At 50.1% G+C, this 20,000-nt stretch overlaps 1 protein-coding gene across 2 annotated transcripts in view; it reads right to left on the bottom strand.

The window, feature by feature from the left end:
• Nucleotides 1-12,320: 12,320 nt before the first annotated feature.
• LOC123518895 (trithorax group protein osa-like) overlaps nucleotides 12,321-20,000 on the bottom strand; it is a 14,943-nt gene continuing 7,263 nt past the window's right edge. For both annotated transcript variants that reach the window (XM_045279951.1, XM_045279952.1), the window contains exon 2: nucleotides 12,321-16,289. In XM_045279951.1, coding sequence (XP_045135886.1) covers nucleotides 13,757-16,051 — 2,295 coding nt within the window. In that variant the 5' untranslated portion in view covers nucleotides 16,052-16,289 and the 3' untranslated portion in view covers nucleotides 12,321-13,756. The remainder of the gene's footprint in view (nucleotides 16,290-20,000) is intronic.

The raw sequence follows: 20,000 nt of genomic DNA, 5'->3' as shown, positions 1-20,000 counted from the left end.
AAAGGTTGGAAACATTGGAAGAAGGAAGAGAGGTAGGGAAACGAGTAGAAGAATATGAATAGGAGGAGGAGGAGGAGGAGGAGGAGCAGGCAGGAGCTTAACAGAGTCACGTCAAGGAAGTCTCGAGGGAGGAGATTCGTAAACGGTTGGTGGTGATTAGCTCGTCCCTCAGGTCACGGTTCGACGCCACCTTCCTCCTCCTCTTCCTCCTCCTCCTCCTCTTCCTCCTCCTCCTCCTCCTCCTCCTCCTCCTCACCTTTTTTTGTTTATTCCCTTCTCCTCCTCATCTTATTTTTCCATGTGCTTAAGTCTTCATGTCACTTTTTTTGTTATATCTGTGTAGTACCTTAGTGTTCTCTCCTTTATCATCTCTCCTCCTCCTCCTCCTCCTCCTCCTCCTCCTCCTCTTCGTCCTCGTCCTCGTTCCAGTCAGTGAGGGTTTCATCAGTGCTGGTCTGCCGAGGACGTCAGTTTGAGGCGAGTGTGTGATGGTGGTGGCAGCGACTGGCCAGGGATAGGTGGGGGAAGAGAGGAGGAGGAGGAAGAGGAGGGCACACAATATGTGCCGCAACTTCTCCAGCACACACACACACACACACACACACACACACACACACACACACACACACACACACACACACACACACACACACACACACACACAGCTCAGCTCAGTGGTTAGAGCGCTGGCTTCACAAGCCAGAGGACCGGGGTTCGATTCCCCGGCCGGGTGGAGATATTTGGGTGTGTCTCCTTTCACGTATAGCCCCTGTTCACCTAGCAGTGAGTAGGTACGGGATGTAAATCGAGGAGTTGTGACCTTGTTGTCCCGGTGTGTGGTGTGTGCCTAGTCTCAGGCCTACCCGAAGATCGGAAATAATGAGCTCTGAGCTCGTTCAGAGACTGCAGCAGATCAAACAGTGAAAACACACACACACACACACACACACACACACACACACACACACACACACACACACACACCACTACTGCCGCCGCCGCCGCCACCACCACCACCACCACCACCACCACCACCACCACCACCACCACCACACTAAGTCGATCTTGGGGCATTCCTGGAAACAATCTAATTCGACGTTTAAAGATGAGCAGCGCAGAGCCGCCGCGGCCACGAGCGCCACTCACCCGCAGAGGCTGTGAGGAGGGAGCACTCCACGCTCCTCGCCGCCCCTGGGAGGAGGGTGGGCAGACAGCCTTGGTGGGAGGCTGTGAGCAGGTGTGGTAAAGGATGAGGCTCATTTTATTGATGTGTCTCTTTGTTTCTGCAGGTGGTCGTCAATAATGTGGTCAGCGTTCCAGGGAAGTCATCGCCAAAGACATCGTGTTGCAGCGGAACGGTTCTACTGCACAGTATTTACATTGAATAGCATGCTTGTTACGCTCCTCCCCTCTCCCCACTCCCCTTCCCTTCTGAGACTGATGTGCTCCCTCCCCGAGGCCAGCGTGGAGGCCCCGATGCCTGGAATATCGTGCGGACCAACACAAAGCAGCCAGAATTGCCTGGAATACCCACGAGGACTGACGTGGGAGAGCCTTTGATGTCTGGAACAGCCCGGAGACTCCAGGAGGGTCCAGCGGGGCGGCCACGCACTCTCTCAGATTCCCTTCACTTTCTTCCCTTAAGCAAGAGTTGAGCTGTTCATTATTACTCCCCGAGGCTCCAGGACCCAAAGAAGAGGGTGAGTGAAGGGCTGAAGCGTCCCTACAACCTCTCAAATTTTCGCTAAAACCAGCGAAACATCATAGCGAGCATCCGTTGGTGCTGACTGGCCGGACCCTTAGCGGGCATCCCATCCACGCTGTCCTGAACTTTAGAAAGCCAAGTGAAGTAAACAGAATTTCTTCCTCCGAGACGACATAGTGGTCTGTTCCTCGGTCTTATTGCTGAGAGAATGGCCGCCTTCCTGACACGTTAATTGAGTATCCTGTCTCGTATGCGTTTCATCATGATCCAATTTATTTGCCCTGTGGATGACATGAGCTGGATTTTTAGATCAAGATATCCACGAAGTTGTAAAGGTTACAGGTCACCACTCCTCGCCTGCAACACGAGCATAAAATGGATAACGTAGCATGATATTATAGTCGAGTTGGACGAACGTATTGATTTTCAGTGGCATTCTAAAACAGGAAAATCTATAACTTATAAAACTGAATAGAAAAAAATACATTCTTGTCTAGTTGGCGGCAGGAGTGACCGTGTACTGAGCAGACGGCAGAAGATCCTTTCCACACGTAATGAGGAGAAGACTCTGAAAGGACATGAAAGTAAGATTAAAAGAACGCCCACTAGTTCCAGATGCGAATATTCCACTTTAGTCTCAAAATACACCAACCAGATGATTTGTTGGACTCAGAATTTACGTGCAGGTATTAAATGCAAGGCTGTTGTACGCATGACAGTGTAGTGTAAGAGTAGGTGAAGGATATAGTTTGCTTCCCATATCACTGTATCCTGCTGGCTGACTGGTGGTGCCTCGGGACAGAATCGTAACCTGGGCGTATCTCACCTTCATACAGAGCCAAAGGTACACTAAAGGCCGTTGTGGTGTTCACTGTATAGTAACGCCCATATATGAAGCACAGTCATTCATAGGACGCAAAGGAACATGGTCTTAAAAAGGTTGCCATCTTACTGCTGCGAAAGTCAATGGTGAGACAATAAGTTAGGCGTTGCAACATGACTTACGTAGTACACTCCTTAAGGCTTATTGTGTTCCAGACCGGTGTTGTCACAGTACCAGCTCCTATTGATGTGTTAAGGTTGGGTGTTGTTACATCACTGAATCTCGTTAGTATGTTGAAGTTAGATGTTGTCACGTTATTAATGCTTGTTGTTTAGCTATTACTGTTTATATTATTATTATTATTATTATTATTATTATTATTTGTAGTAGCTGTAGTAGTAGTAGTAATACTGTACTACTACTACTACTACTACTACTACTACTACTACTACTACTACTACTACTACTACTACTACTACTACTACTACTACTACTACTTTATTACTACTACCACCACCACCACCACCACCATGTTGTTATTATCTTAAAATTTTGGTGGAATAATGGAGTTTTGTTACTTGTGTAAATGTGTCGGTGATAAAGTGAGAATTGATCGTGTGTGTGTGTGTGTGTGTGTGTGTGTGTGTGTGTGTGTGTGTGTGTGTGACGGTATAATGGATTTTGGTAAACATCGTGAGTCATAACACGGAAAAGATCGGGCATTACTCACTTCTTCTTTGCCACGGAATTCTGGTATCTATACGCGGCTGGAAGGAAAAACATTTCCAGGAAGCTGGACACAGAGAGCATAATAAACGACATATTGTAGAAAAAGAAGGAAAAAATAATTCTTCTATGTTTTCCCATTATTATTTTATTTACAGACATGCTCGTAATACATGATCCTTATTTTCTTTTAGTCGTAAACATGGGTCGTTTTGAAAGAGAGAGGTCAAGTATCCATAAATAAATAATTGGTCATCTTTTTAATTTCTTTTTCGTACTTAATACATAATGTTCTTTCCGCAACTCTTTAACATGAGACAATCTAGTGACCAGTGAAGAAAGAAGTTTCCTCATACAATTCTAACTCTTTCGGAAAGTTATTTGAGTGCCACAAGAGTATACACAAGTTTATCCAGCGAAAAATAAATCTGTGAAGTGATTCCTGAGAAAAGGATAAAAACACATGACAAAATTAATCGTTTTCCTGGAAGAGACAAGCCTTTTATACGAATTAAAAGTATCTAAGTGGTATAACGTGGCGAACTAACAATGGGAGCGATCCTTGTGTTGAAAATAAAAAAAAAAAAAAAGAAAGGGGCCTCGATTTCCGTAAAAGATTAATGTTTCTATTTAACCATTTTATTGGCATCGCTTCTCCTTAAACGTAATAAAACAATCTGATTCAAGTCTTTGATTCCTAAACGTAATATTATGCTGGTTATCTAAATAAACCTAGACAATATCAATATACAAACACTATAATTGCAACCAATAAAAAGTCTCAGCTGCAAGATTACTCCTTTTGTGATCAGTGGTGGCTTTCACAGTCATTATTTGTCTATAGGTTGCACCACAACACAGGAGCTTAAAGGCTGTGAAGACTAGAGCACGATTTCGAAAACCACCTCTGACGATGGAAAAAATAAATAAATAAATAAGTAGTTCATATCAAGTAACCAACAAGTAGCATCTCATAACTGTAATCAGTCAGAGTTAAATCATAATTAGATAAAACAATCAGTGCTCTCCATAACTATTCAAACGAAGCAACAACTACCATATCATCACCAGTCATAGAGTTGAGAGCAATGAGTGAAACAGAGTCAAATTAAACAGTAACAGTAAATTTTTAATACAATAAAACAGGAAGCGGTACATCATTGCCACCAGTCACACAGTTAACCCCTTCAGTACTAGGACGCATTTTTACCTTGATTTCTGTGTGTGATTAGACGATTTTATTTGCATTATGAAGGGTCTGTGGCGGTCAGAAGATTAACGGCCATAGTCTTTGCTATTCTAATTTCCCCCCCATAAGTTTCTGAAGCTGTAAGAAATCACCAAATAGTAACCAGAATGAATACGAAAACGCGTCATAGTACTGGAGGGTTTAAAAAAGGCATTGAATACCACAGAATCAAGGGATACAATAACAGGTTCAACTCAGACTCAAGTGAAGTAACAAGTGTCGTATTACACACACACACACACACACACACACACACACACACACACACACACACACACACACACACACACACACACACACACACACACACCACTCAACACATGTCAGCCTCTGCTCACCCCATCCTCCCACGGCCACCTATGATCTAACATGCACCGGAATATGTCTGCTGGGGTGTTTACTGACGACACGCAAACTACACCCATCCGCGGCCCTGTTTACAAGTTACTCCTTTACCTTTATGCTTGCTGGTCCATTGAGCCTCAGTTTACAGCCTTTAAACGCCTCTCCCGCCGCATGCTTCCCTCCTATATACCCCCGTGTGCTCTAAAAACCTTGCTCACGTCTCCCTCATTTATCCGCGCCATCCATTTATAGACGCGAACCAAGCCTCGTCGAACGCCTGCCTTGCCTTGCCTTGCCCTGCCTTGCCTTGCCTCTTTGGTGATGGCATTTTCTCTCTCTCTCTCTCTCTCTCTCTCTCTCTCTCTCTCTCTCTCTCTCTCTCTCTCTCTCTCTCTCTCTCTCTCTCTCTCTCTCTCTCTCTCTCTCTCTCTCTCTCTCACGCAGTCATTCCCCAGAACCACCTGTCACTGAGACAAAGAATTATTATTTTTTTCTTATTCTAGTGACAAGGGAGGAGGAGAAGGAGGAGGGAAGGAAAAGGAAAAGCAGAAGCAGAAAGAGGAGGAGGAGGAGGAGGAGGAGGAAGAAGAGGACACGTGTTACCAAAACGTTCAGCTCGAGAAGTGTATGACGCAAGCACTGCCTTAAAAAGAGTCTACCAGTAAGGGTATAACCTTTAGACGCGAGGTTGACACACTGCGGGACTGACACTGAGGGGTAGGAGGGGATCGTGACGGGAGCTGAGGTTGCAGACTTTGCGGGCAGGTGTTGGTGGGTTGGTGGGCAGGTAGCGTAGGGAGAGGGGGTTAAAATGCGAGGGAGGGAGGAAGGGAGTGAGGATCAGGTGTAAAAACGGGGTGAGCACTATAGAGTGACATGGGGTGGGGAGGGGGAGGGGGATTGTAAGGGTGTCTAGAGTACTGGAAGGTCATGATAGGGAAGTAGGGTACGTGTTAAAGGAAACAGGTTGTACGATATTGTGAGGGACGTGTTAACTAAAGAAGAAGGGTGAAACATTCTGCAAAAAACACATAAGAAAGTTTAGGACGCCTTAATGAAAGGAAGACTATGTAGGATACTGCAGAAACATCACAGGAAAATGTAGGATGTTTTTCAGAAAAGAAGAATAAACTTTAGAATACTTTGAAAACCTCACAGGAAAATGTAGGATCTTTAAAGACAAAAGGAAGAGACTAATGGACACTGGAAATATCGTAGGAAGCTATGGGAGGTCTTAAGGAAAGATTGAGGGTTTAGGATACTGCGGGGATATCCTGAGGAACTGGAAAGAGTCCTTGGGGAATGAGAAGGGTGGCGAGGGACCAGGCCACGGGGGACGCAAAGGATGAGGGATGATGGAAGTGTGAAAACTGAGAGACTGAAGTGAGCGACTGAGCGGTATAGATTTGGATTTACACGTCTGGCCCAAAAGTGTGTGTGGTATTTGGAAAGGAGAGGACAAAGGGCGCTTAACATGACTACCAGATTTTGCTAGAGCGAGAGTAGGCAGTAATGGTGGGAGTGGTAGGAGTGATAGGAGATTGGTATGCTAGTCAGTGTGAGTGTGAGGTTGACTGAGGTATTTGTATGAGTCATGTATATTCTAACAACGTGGAAAGAAATAGAGTGTATGTATGTATAGCCAGTGTTGATAAGCCGCAGCGAGGAAGGAAAGAGTTGCAAGTGCAGTGTGTAGTTGTCCCCTGAAGCCTTGGTGGAGTGATTTTGCTTCTCTGCACGGCGAGGACAGGTCGGGAGTGTTCGGGATATGATAATGGAGCTTGCGTGCATTTTATAATAGGTTTTACTTTATGTGCTTTTGCTGCAGTCACACGCCACGCAAGGACTGGCGCCACAAACCATGACATGTTGATAATAATAACTCACGGTTGCAAGTCTGAGCATAAAATAGAATTAGTGACGAGGTCACATGAAGCTGAGAAGCAAGAGGAACATGAAGGAGAAGGAAGTGTCAGAAAGATGATGTTGGTAATAGGAAAGACAAGGACACGGGCAGTAATGGTGTATGGCAGACTGTTATTGTTATTGTTATTGCAGACTGGTTCATATCCCTTCCACTCCTTCGTCTCCACCAGCACTGTGCATGACTGCTCTGAGCTCAACACACTGACTGGCGTTATCAGGACCCCACATCCTGTTCATCCCTCACCTCACACTCAGCAGCTTTACCATGTCTATTTCCGTCCATAACCAACCATTTCTGCCTGCAGTTAATATACAGCCAATGCTTGCGTCCTTACTCACTGTACACCCTTAGTTAGGTCCCTCTATGTGTATTTCCCCACACAGACGTTTCATTCACGAGTTTTCACGTCAGTAACATTCCCAGTGACATGAAGTTAGATTAGAGGAAAAAATTTTGGTATTTTCATGGAGGAATAGTAATAAATGTAATTCCTTTATTTATCTTGTTCATTACATCCAACCGAAGGAAAAATTAGAAAAAAAGGAAAGGGAAATATAGAAAGAAGAGCCTAAATCAGTCTGCCACTTCTGAAAAGATTAGCTACAGGAGGAGAATGCATGAAGTACAACAGCTTACCCACACCGTGCAACACTTAACCGCCTGCCAAGGTAAGAGTGTCCGCGCAACAAGCCGTGCAGTCCATTCCCTTTGCTACGTGTCCTCAGCATGTCACGCCCTTTTCAGTTCGCCCGCAGCCACCTCTGAGATGCACGGAAACAAGCAGACTTTCCCTCCTCGTCCCCCTCGTCCTCCTCCTCCTCGTCCTCCTCCTCCCACGCGGTGACACTTCACGTCAAGTATTTTTTTGAGCACCAGACAAGGTGAAGCCTCTCTTTCGACCTTCCTCTCGCTGTTAACTATTGGATGTGGAGGCAGCAGGGAGGGTAGTGGTGGAGGTGAGGGTGGTGGCGTGGGTCGTGGTAGCTGTGGTGGTGGTGGTGGTGCAGGGTGTAAGTGGTGATGGTGGTGGTAATGATTGTGAAAACTGTCATAAAACTTTTTTTTTTTCCTTGCTCTCTCATTCAGTTCCATTCATAAAGCTAAAACATCGTAGCTGTAGTTCACACACACACACACACACACACACACACACACACACACACACACACACACACACACACACACTTCCTGAGAGAGTTTTAATCGGATGATATTGCCAACTAAGCCGCATCGATTAGATACTTTTTCCGCGCGGGTCAGCTGAGCGGCAGGGCGGGGCAGAGCTAGGCAGTGGGACAAGGGAGGTCGCAGGGATGGCGAGGTGTCGGGAAACCTGGTGGCGAGGGTGGCCTTGGGGCTTTGAATAGTGGCGCCCTGCTGGTAGAGGAGTGTGTGCTGCGTGTTGTTGTTGTTGTTGTTGTTGTTGTTGTTGTTGTTGATTTGTTGTTGTTGTTTTGTTGTTATGATGGTTGTTTTTTTATGATGGTGGGTTGTTATTGTTACTGTTCTGTTGTTGGTGTTGATATTTGGGTGTTGTTTTAGTTCTTGTTGTTGTTTTTGTTGATGATGTGTTGTTCGTGTTGGCAATGATGTTATTATTTTGTAGTAATGTTAGTTGTAGTGTCGTCCTTGTTGTTACCATTATTATTATTGTCAGTTTTGTTGTACTTGTGATGGCGGTTGATGTTTTGTTGTTGTCATTGTCGTAGCAGCGAGAGCAGCATTACCGTTACTATTCGTGAAGTGATGGAGACGGATCATGAGAGGTATAGGTGACGAATGAGTCTTTGTGAGGCACAGTTCACAAAAATAGTCAGAGAGAGAGAGAGAGAGAGGAGGGGGAGGGCTAGGTTTCCCTAGGGCGCCTCTTAAGCACTTCCACCACCTTAATCAACACTCAGGTTGGCGGAGTGGACATCGCGCCCTTGGAAGAGGCACCGGTCAGAGAAACATGGAGGAGGCCATGAGTGCCGCTACCTGCTTCACGCGAACGACCCAGTGCCAGGTGGTGCCGCGCTGCCGTCAGTGGGGAGTGGCTTGACAACACGTGCTCTGACGAGGCCCACGTGGTTGCAGCAAGAGAGAGATAGAGAGTGAAAGAGAGAGGGACGCATGGCGGTGACCGAGAAAGCCTGACTGCTACAGAAAGGCCGTGTGTGTTCCATTCACTAGCATCACCACGGTTTCGTTTTATTGGTTTCTTGAAGGAGAAGGTGGCGCTGAGGTGTGTGTGTGTGTGTGTGTGGTGGTGTCCTGGAGCAGGGAGCAGTGACATGGGCAGGGTGAGGGGGTGGGAAGGATGACACACGAAGGACAGTCGGCGTGGGCGGTAGCGTGGCCCGGGCTGTACTGCCTGGCTCATGGTGAGAGTAATGCAATCAGCACACGCACGCTGCTCTCTCCTCCCCCGTCCCTCTCCACCAGCCTCCTCCTGCTTCTCTTTTTCCCCGCGAACCAAGTTGTAATTCTCTCTCTCTCTCTCTCTCTCTCTCTCTCTCTCTCTCTCTCTCTCTCACACACACCTGGAGAAAGATACTCTCATCCCCGGAACAGAGTAGCATCAAAATATGGTGGGGCCGCGCGACGTGGCTTTAAAGGCACCAGGTCCCTCGTGCTAGCGGGATGAATGGAGCTTCCCCGACTCTTTGTTTTGCTCTCTGCACCGGCCCTCAACCATCCCGCCCGGCAGCCCGGCATGAGAGGCAGGATTATCGCTATGACGCATGGGAAAACCCGCCAAGTTCATCCCCAAACACGTCCCTCCCTCCCTCTCTCCCTACCACCATGCTATCCCCACCCCTCATCCCTGCCTTACTCATTGCGTGGCTGTGTATTTTCAGTGGTACCGTCTCCCCCAACTCCCTTTCCCACCCACTCACTCCTCCTCCTCCTCCTCCTCCTCCTCCTCCTCTCTTTCTCTCGCCCTCTCCACGCGGTCGTGTTTATATGCACTTTGCTTGTTTGTTGTGGCCGATGTTATCTGCGTGGCGGTGAGCGACGCGGCGGAACTGAGCACACGAGCTTAACCTGACGGCGACGAAGGGAAGCAGGTGGCGCAGCGAGGGTTTGGCCTCGTCCTCCAGCGTGAAGGTCAGGCCGTGGTGGTGCTGGTCACGTTCAGGGGCGCTGGTCAGGGCCGCCTTTGCCTTAGGTGTGGCGTAAGGTCAGGAGTTATGTAATGCTCCATTTCTCAACCTTGATGATTATGATGATGATGGTGGTGGCAATAACAAGAACAATGGTAACCGTAAGAATAATAATGATGATGATGATAATAATAATAATAATTATTATTATTATTATTATTATTATTATTATTATTATTATCAATAATAATGATAATAATAATATTATTATTATTATAATGATAATTATTATTATTATTATTATTATTATTATTATTATTATTATTATTATCATTATTAAGGAAATTTGCTGGTTTGTAGACATATTGGAATGTAATATTTTAAGATAGTATCTATTCTGCCCGGATATAAGACATTATTTATTCTTTCGTGGTGGTCGGAGAGTAACATGAGCACAGAGTAACACAGGAAAGAAAGAGAGAGAGAGAGAGAGAGAGAGAGAGAGAGAGAGAGAGAGAGAGAGAGAGAGATGGGGGGGGGGGCTTAACAGTGGCAGCAACAAGACCAAGCTGCCGAGATTCCTTAAAGCAGCAAGGAGGTTTGGGAGGCCAACGCAAGGAAGAACTCCAAAATCAATTGAAGTCTTGAACCCGGGGAGGCGTGACGCTCCCTGCCGCCAGCCGTCACCGCCGTCTGTAGTCCCTCACTCACAGCTCCTTGGTGCTTTACGAGGTGGGGCGCTGAGCTATAGGTGCCTGTGCTACATCCTTCCCTCACCTCTCTAGATCTGGCGGCTGTGCTTTTCGTGGAGTCCTTAACGTATGTATACAGGCTGGTAAAAGGAGGATGTAACACAAATCTTGTGGTTGGAGGATGGTGGGCATGCCTGTCTTCGTAGCTGAGCGGCAGGCGGTGACTCGGTACATTCCTGTGTGCGCGAGCTCAGTGGGTGAATCTTACACTACCCACGTGGTCGCCTGCAGTAGTCTTTGCGCCCGTGCTGAGGCAAGCGATATATATATAAGTGTTAGCTTCCCCGCTGCTGTTTTGTTTGATGCATTTTTTACGCGCCGATCACGCCTCGACAGGCGTTTCCAATAGGAGTGGACGCCCTTCAGGGCCTCGGGCAGACACCGCAAGTGCCAATTAGTGAGCGATACAAGGTCACTTTTTCCTCCCGTGATGAGGCTGCAGTATTAGCGTCGTCCTGACCCTCACGACCACTCGGCGAGGACGACAGCGGGAGGTGTTTTATTGCCGCCTCCGCCGCCGCCCCTCAACCGTGGAGACGCCACCTTAAAGTCGCCGCCATGAACTTTAATCATTGTTAACTTTTATCCAAGAACCCTCGGATGCAAGTAATTTTTGCATAAGTCCCACGTAAAGTAGAGCATCGGGTGTCTTATTTATTCATTTAATCTTACTTATTTTTTTAAGGATTTCTATCAGTCACGGCAGGCAGGTTGCTCCCTTGGCTGCTCCAGTCTGCGCCCTGGTGACCTGCACGTCAGCATGCAACAAGTAATGCACGAGAAGTCGCCCCACGCACTGGTCTGGCACGCGATATACAAGGCGCGCCGAGACCTGCTTGTTTATTATCACGGGATCGTGTTGCTCTTTTTACATAACCTTTATGTCTGTCTGCCTCAGAAATTTACCAAGAGCTGTAGTGTTGCTGCTGCAGACAGGCAGTCACGCGGCCCTCGAGTACTGTGCGCCAACACTCTCTTATCATGTCAAGGAAGTATCAAGACGGCGAGGGATTAATTAAGTACTTGAGGAGCTAAGTTGTGGCGCGCCGCGAGGACCAGAGGAAGCCAGCTGCCCGTCAACCCGCCAGGACCCGCGCCGCCATCCTGCTGCAAGAAATGACCTCACCACTGTAAGCTTCAGCGCTTTGTTTTCTAAAAAAGGTCTGAACCGTGACGTCAACTTACAGTCACCACGTATGACACTGGTCGTTGCATCGTGGCGGCCGCACCTCAGCACGACCCGGCGGTGGCCCTGCCTTCACATTCTGCCAAAAGCCCAACCTGAACACGGAGCAGTAATGTTTGGTTAGCCTGTTTCCCCCTGCCCCTTGCTAAAACACTGTCCAGGATGATATGTTGGCGTTGTGAAGACAAGAGCCCCTGGCATGATTGTTGTATGCGTGTATGACTTGCATTTCCTTAAGAGTATATTTCATTAAAATGTAATAAATACAATATTGACAGCATAAGTTTCATTTCATCAGCCACTATGCTGTAGATTCCCCAGAATGTACAAAGTTGTTGGTGTTGTGTGGAGATGAACACGTGGTGAGGAGGAAAGGTGTCCTGCTTCTCTGCTGCCCTCGTTGTGGTGATCTTCGTTGTCCCTTACCGTGGTGTGTGTGTGTGTGTGTGTGTGTGTGTGTGTGTGTGTGTGTGTGTGTCGGAAGACATGTCTCTCTCAAAGAAAGGGTAAACCAAAGAAAGTTACAAAAACTAGTCTTTATTCTTAAAAAGAATTCTAAAATCCGTAACACAAATGTCATTATTAATGTCTAAATTGAATATCACTAAGGTCTAGATTTGAGTTTCATTATGATAACATTAACGGTAATGATATACAAGGTGCCCCTCGGTATCCAAAACAAAACTTGAATACAACCTTAGGCAGAAAACGAAACAACAGGTCGAGTAGCATCACTGTCTTTGTCACATTGCATACCAATGAGGCGGACCAATGATCAGCTCGCTGCTGCGAGCACCCAAGGTTCACAAATTTTGTTATAATTCCAAGACATTTTGATAACAGTATAAAATTAAATTACATTGGGTGGGGATAACTCGTGTTTCTTATCGTGTAGAGGTCACCCGGGGCGTGTACACAGCTAATCATGTAAAAATAACAATAGCCAAAAGTGGCCACAAGCATCTGATCGAATTAAGAGGCGAGCAGAACCCTCACACCGTAAATGCTGCACCTCCGGCGCCACATCACACCAAGTAGCATATTATCACTTTGCATAAGACTAACCCTGTTAGGTTTTGTGCATAAGTTTTTGACACATGCTTGAGGTATTCCGAGTATTCTGAGGTATTGTTTGTGTAACCGTTTTACTGCTGCTGGTGTCCGAGTGCAGACGGGCGCTCCACCACAACCCTCACTCCCACCCCGCCGGGCCGGGCACTGCTCTCGCCTCCTCTTGACGCGCTGCACTGTATACAGGTGTGTGTGTGTGTGTGTGTGTGTGTGTGTGTGTGTGTGTGTATGAGTGATTTAAGTGTGTGTGTGTGTGTGTGTGTGTGTGTGTGTGTGTGTGTGTGTGTGTGTGTGTGTGTGTGTTTGTGTGTGTGTGTGGGCCGAAGGAGTGGTGCGGGTCACAGTTGGAGAGGAGGAGGGAGGAGGGTGCCCACCAGGTCAGGGAAGGGGGGGAAGGGGAGGGAGAGGAGGGGAAAAAAAGGGTGCTGTGACAGGCGGAGGTGAGGCACGTGCGGGGAGGCGGAGGTGAGGCAGGTCAAGTAGCAGGTGAGAGGATGAGGGTCGTGGCGGCCACAACAATACTGATACAGGTAAGTTCACTTTCCTGCACATTGGCGGCCACGAGCCTCTGAGCGGGTGTGTTTCACAGTAGGAGGAGGACACGATGCGAGGTAACGGAGGCCTCAGGCACGGAACGCGAGGCACGGGGCCGGGCCGGGGCGACTCCGGCCACCCGGCTGGGCGGCGGAGTCAGTATGGCACAGGGGTGGCCGCCCGCGGCATGGAATGTTGGCGCGGTATCACAGGGCGGCGGAAGCCGCGTGAGGTAGATGTGGGGCGTGGCGGCCACAGGAACTCAGCACCGGCGGAAGACGGGCGCGGCGTGCGCGGCCAGGTCACCCACAGGGGTCATGCCGCCCACTCCGGGGCCACAGCTGGGCCGTCATCAGTAAACGGGCGGGGCCACGACATGGGGAGGGTGGCCTGGGTGCCCCGGTGGGCCGTGACCCGGATGACCCATGGCTCCGTGAGGAACACTTTGGCGGTGAGCCGGATGGTGCCCCGGGAAACCTGGCGGCGCATGACTGATGGCCGGCCCCTGTGGAGGATGGGAGGGCGCGGCGGAGGCGGCCATGGCCTTCTTACGGTGTGTCTGGAAGTGCTTGAGCATGTGGTCCTTGCGAATGAAGCCCTTGCCGCACTGCTCGCAGGTGAAGGGCTTCTCCCCGGTGTGGAGGCACATGTGGCGCCGCAAGTCCGTCTTGTGGTTGAACTGCTTGGGGCACACCTCGCACTTGTACGGCTTGTCGCCCGCGTGCTTGGTCTGGTGGTCGCTGAAGGAGGCTTCATCCGGGAAGCGTTTACCACAGGTGCCACACTTGAAGGGCTTCTCCCCTTCGTGGTAGGTGGTGCGGTGCTGGGTCAGGTAACACATGCGGTTGAAGAGTTTGCCACAGTCTTGACACCTGAAGGTGCCCTCACCCGTATTCGCGCTGCTGGTGGTGCCTGCAGACTCGTTGGAATCCATGGAAGCCTCCGAGCCGGTGTCGCCTCCCGCAGGCTCCGGGGAGCGCGAGGCTCCGCCTGACCCGCTCTCACTATCCAACTTGAAATTGTTGAATCCATCCAGGCTTTGCCCGGGGTATTCACTCATGGAATGAAACCCCGGGCCCTGGTGGCCCCCCTGCGTCTGATAACCACTGAAGTTGTTCCCGCTGCCGGGATAAAAAGGTGGACCGCCTCCCATAGATACAGGCGGCTGGGCGCCAAACCCTGCCGGGTTGGTGCTGAAGTGACCGTGGTATAACGTCGGTGCCGTTGGGGGCTGCTCACCCCCTAGAAAGTGCGGCGCCTGACTGAACTGTGGCGGAGGGTGGAGCCCCTGGGAGGGCCCAGGGACCCCAGGGGGCTGATAGCCCGAGAGGGAGGTGGGCGGGGGATTGTAAGCAGGTGGGGGCTGCTGCATTGGAGGGGGCGGCGGTGTCTCCAGGGCGTCCGTGCCCGACAGGTTGCTCTCCTCGTCCTGGCTGGAGATGTTTGAGGCCTCGCCAATGCTCTTGGCACCCGGAGAGAGAATTGGTGGGCGGGTGGGGTCTGGGGTGGAGCGGGAGGCGCTGTTGCCGTTCAGTTTGGTCATATTCTTATGAAGAGTCGTGTTATAGTGCCGTTTCAAGTGTCCGTGGCTCGTAAACCACTTATTGCAGTCCTCACATTTGAAGCTTTTCGGTCTTTTCACATTAGAGGCAAACTCAGAGGGCGGAGCGGATTCCCTCGGCGAGGGCGGCGGAGCCCCAAACACACTGCTGGGGCTGGTCATGGCCTGCGGGGCTGTGGGAAGCCCCTGTGGGTGGTAGCCCCCGATACCGCCCCCACCACCGGACAGGAAGGAGTTTCCTCCGGCCAGCGGTGGGATGTGTTGGGGAGGAGGCGGATGGCCTGGCGGGAACCCAGGCTGTTGCATGGGCGGGAGGCCACCCATAGCCATTCCACTCGGGGCGGGGAACTGCTCGTGGGGCCGCCACATGGGCGGCAGCGGCCCTGACTGAGGCTGGGGCGGCTGCGACACACCGCTGCTGCCTAACACTTTCTGTGAGTCCAAGTCGAGGATCTCGGGCGTGTCGGTGGTGGACATTTCCTCCTTTATGTCGGGGGGTGGATTGCCCGGTGAGGGCGTGGGCGCCGGGGATCGACCCATGTACGGGTGGAACCTTGGCGCCGTGGCCGGCCCGCGCCCATAGAAGCCGTCATCAAAGCCCCCGTTGAGGAAACCAGGCTGGTATCCCGAGAACTGCTGCGGCTGTTGTTGGTGGTGCTGCTGTTGACCATAGTCGGGGTAGAAGCCACCCGGGGACTGCTGAGGGAAGCCCACGGATAGTCCATGTCCAGAGGGGGGCCCCTGGGGCACAACCACTCCCCCTTGAGGCGACTGAAGCCCAGGGGACATCTTGTACTCGTACTGCATCGGCGAGGGAGCGGTGAAGGCGCTGGAGCTGACGCCTGTGTTAACACTCTGCACTGAACTGCTCACAAGCCCCCCATCACCGCTGCTCACTCCCAGGGGCGTAAGCTCACCGCCCTGACCGGGGGAGGGTGCCGGCGCACCACCCTCACGCCCACGTTCGTCACTTCCCATCCACATGTTCATTAGGTTCTCCTTGTGATACTGAAGGTGCACTTCGAGGGACCGCGCGCTTTCGAAGTACAAGCCGCAGTCCTTGCAGTGGTGCGACCCACTCGCCATGGCTAGCTACGTCCCGCAGGGACCCGGCCTCGCCCCGCTCCTGGCCGGATCATCACTAAGAGGTGACGGTTGCACGTGTCTAAGAGAGGATGAGGGCGACTGAGTGGGAGCGACAAACACACGTGCGCTCTCGGCGGGCGCTGCCTCCGTTTTGGCGCGCTCACGGCCCAGCACTGAGCTCCACCGTTTTCTGTGAGTCGGCCTAAGCTGGCGGCCGCTGCTCCCAAGGACACCTGACCTGCACGGGAGAGAAACACGCCGTCACTATTTACGTCAACATCACTACTTTAATAATAAAAACACACACACACACACACACACACACACACACACACACACACACACACACACACACACACACACACACACATTTCTCTCTCTCTCTCTCTCTCTCTCTCTCACACACACACACACACACACACACACACACACACACACACACACACACACACACATGCTGCCGCCCCACGCTCACCGCCAGCTGGTGACGGATGTTTAGACGCCCACGGTGAAGGTGCTGCCGCAGCCCCGCCAACTCCCACTAGCTGTGTGTGTGTGTGTGTGTGTGTGTTGATAGGTAGGTAGGTAGATATATATATATATATATATATATATATATATATATATATATATATATATATATATATATATATATATATATATATATACGCAAATGGAAAGACTAAGTAATGTGGTTTGTGGTTATCGAATGAGTGAAATTGGTTTGTTGCAAATATAATACTTATTTAATAGATTTGTTAATTTTGTGGTATATTTTACTTCAGTTCAGACGTCAGGAAAGAGATCGTGATAAGACTTCGAGATGGTCACCAGTGTTGTCAGTGGTGGTGGTGAGTGTTCCGTTACGTTGCTATTTGGTGAAGTCACATACATACATTACATCATATATATATATATATATATATATATATATATATATAGAGAGAGAGAGAGAGAGAGAGAGAGAGAGAGAGAGAGAGAGAGAGAGAGAGAGAGAGAGAGAGATATGGGGGAGGGTGATGAAGAACTGATAGATAAATAGACAGACATTCCCTGAGCGGTAGTGACAGTGAGTCACTCTTGACTTCGGCGCCGCCATCATGCTGGCGTTGCTCAGCCCGGGGCGCCGGGGCCGCCTGGAGGAGGCAACACCAAGCGAAGTAGTTGATTCCCTTTGGTCATTCTCGGAAGGTCCCGAATTCAGTCACGTGGTTTGGACGCAGGCGGAGTTGCCGCACGCCGTCGGACGCAGTTCTCGCAATGGCCTCTCCCTCTCACTGCTCACAGATTCGAGCTGAAAAACCCGTGGGGTCTTCCTCGTGTTGTGGTGCCCTGCACAGGATGCATGTGTGCGTGCTGTTCGGGACGAGAGTGACGGCCAGCAAGCAAACGCTGGAAAGTCTACGGACAACAGGGAAGTTTGGCAACAGTGAGTGAGGGCCATCCTAAAAAATGGCTTCAGTAGACATGGGTTGTTCCCGTCAGGAGGAGGCACCACCGGGTGACGTGGTGGGGACTCACTGGAGGGGCGCCGAGAACGACTGGTCGTGTTGGCTTCCACTGTGGCTGTGGAAGTTATTTCCTCCTGGTTGTGGGCGCGGATCTCGGTGAAACATGGGACCTTAAGGTGAAATATGGCAACATCGCCCTGTTATTGGCAGAAGGTGCCTTGAGATGCATCGATCACTCCATATGACCCCTCGGCCCCCTCGCACAAGGGCGAGAATGGGGTGTTGGGGTGGCCAGAAAATAAATAACAACCTATACCCCACATTTTGTAACTCCAGGCTCGTCTTAAAATGTATTTATTAGCTGGACATCCGAGACCGACAAAGATAGAATTTTGTGTAGTAACTCAGCCGAGCATAATTTATAATGGACGTCTCTCTAATCACCGACATTCCTACACTTGGGACTGCCACTTAGCACCTATATATGGGATTATTTCATACATTTTTCGGAGTGTTTATGGGAGATACGAGTGTCGATACTGGAATACAACAGCTCGTCAGCGCATAACTTGAAGGCGGCCGTTAGTCAATGGTGGAAAAAGGCCAGACGTTACGAGATGGAACTCACCCATCCATTACCAGTAAACGTGGCCGTATAATGAAGTACAAGGAATTTGGCGTTAACACCACCTGAAGTTGTACAACGGACGACGCGGTCCTCGTTAGTTTCATGGCCCGGTATTTCAGCAGTAAGGTGGAGGAGGAGGAACACTCAGCCTTTGAAGGGGAAAAAATATAAGTTACCCGCACCCCCCACAGAGACGTGCTATTTATTACCCCGGGACAAACGTACGTTCCCCGGGACAATTTATCGCGATTGACTTGTCTCCCCCTTGATGGGAACCCAGTTATAAGCCTCACGCCGGGTATTTTGGGAAAGCAGCGAGAGGCAGTAAGAGGCCACGCGTGTGTAGGGCAGGGCAGCAGCAACAGCAGCGACAGCAGTAGGTTGCGTCTACAGTAACCTCTCCGGCGGGCGTTTGGCGGATCGGCGCTCCTCTCCCTCCCCGACGACGGAGGAAAAATGTAAACAGTCTCCAGCTCTTGTTTACGTAACGCAGGTGTCTCTCGGGGCTGAGGGCCGGAGACAGTGGGGCCACAGGGGTGAGAGAGGAGAGGATAAATGGCGGTAAGAGACCGAGATGGGGCAATTAGGACACGAGGAAGAGGATTAATGAGAGCCCAGGGAGGAGGTGGGGAAGTGAGGATGCGGGAGCACCATTAACGAGGACGTGGGGACAAGCGGTTACAGAGCGAGGAAGAAAAAGAGGAAGTGAAGAGGAAGATGAGGAAACGGGAAAGAAGAGAGGATGCAGAAGGCAAAGCACATAGGCCTAGGAAGTGAGTAGGAGATATGTCACAGAGCGAGGAGCTGCCTGGAGGTGGCGACGGATGCGTCATAAACTGGGCTCCAGGGAAGTCAAGATAGCCCATCTCCCGCCAAGTCCCCGCCAGCCAGCCCTATTTTATAGCCCGTCCTTACAATTGGTTGAAAACAATATCTGCCATTCGACGCACACCATAAACTCGGTTGACAACTGTGTGTGATTTTTTTTTTTCCTTCTTCAGAACTGATTGAAAAGGGCCAGCGTGGGAAAGCTTCTAAATGGAAGCGCTGCGGCATTTACATGTGAAGGGCGCAAAGCTCTTGAATTACCAGCGTGTGAGTCGCGAGGAGCCGAGCTGTAACGTGCGTCGGGGCGACGGCAGTGTCCGTGTGGCGCCGAACTGGTGACGAAAGGTTGGCGGGAAGCAGGCTACCAATGAAGGCAACCATGGTGGGTGACGAGCCATCGGGCGGCGGCGACGGCGAGAAAAGAACTATAAACACCCTCGGGAAGGTATCCGGTGTAAGCCAACAGGTGAAATAAATAGGAGCCTCTGGGAGCCTTGGAGGCGCGCGGCAGGAATATCTTTTCAGAAACACGTAGAAGTAGATTGCGGTTTTTCTTGTATAAGATGGAACGATTCTTTTCCTTTATTGGAATTGGACGTGAGGTTCTTCCCGGCCACACTACGGACACGCACGACGAGCACCACGTGACATCACTCTACGCACCGCCCCGTCCTTGCGTGTGTACCTTCCCTGTCAAGCACGTACACACACACAAAAACAGCTACACATGATAGGTTCAGCCAGCATTAACGGTCACACCTCAACCCCAACATTACTACACGTTAATGTGAGCCATGGGACGCGTCACTAGCACCGCCAAATGCAGCACATAGCCACCTGCACCAGCACAGCACACCACAACACAGGTAACACTTATGCATACAAACACACACACACACACACACACACACACACACACACACACACACACACACACACACACCTCAACTTTAGTTTGTTATAGAGAACATAAATCCAAGTTGAATCTCCTGCTAGCAACATGAACGACTGCGAATAACTCTAGGGTATTTTTGCATCGACT

Source organism: Portunus trituberculatus, chromosome 44, assembly GCF_017591435.1.
Source record: "Portunus trituberculatus isolate SZX2019 chromosome 44, ASM1759143v1, whole genome shotgun sequence".
Lineage (NCBI taxonomy): Eukaryota > Metazoa > Arthropoda > Malacostraca > Decapoda > Portunidae > Portunus > Portunus trituberculatus.
The sequence above is the reverse complement of the archived record's forward strand: the minus strand, read 5'-3'. Positions and strand labels throughout refer to the sequence as shown.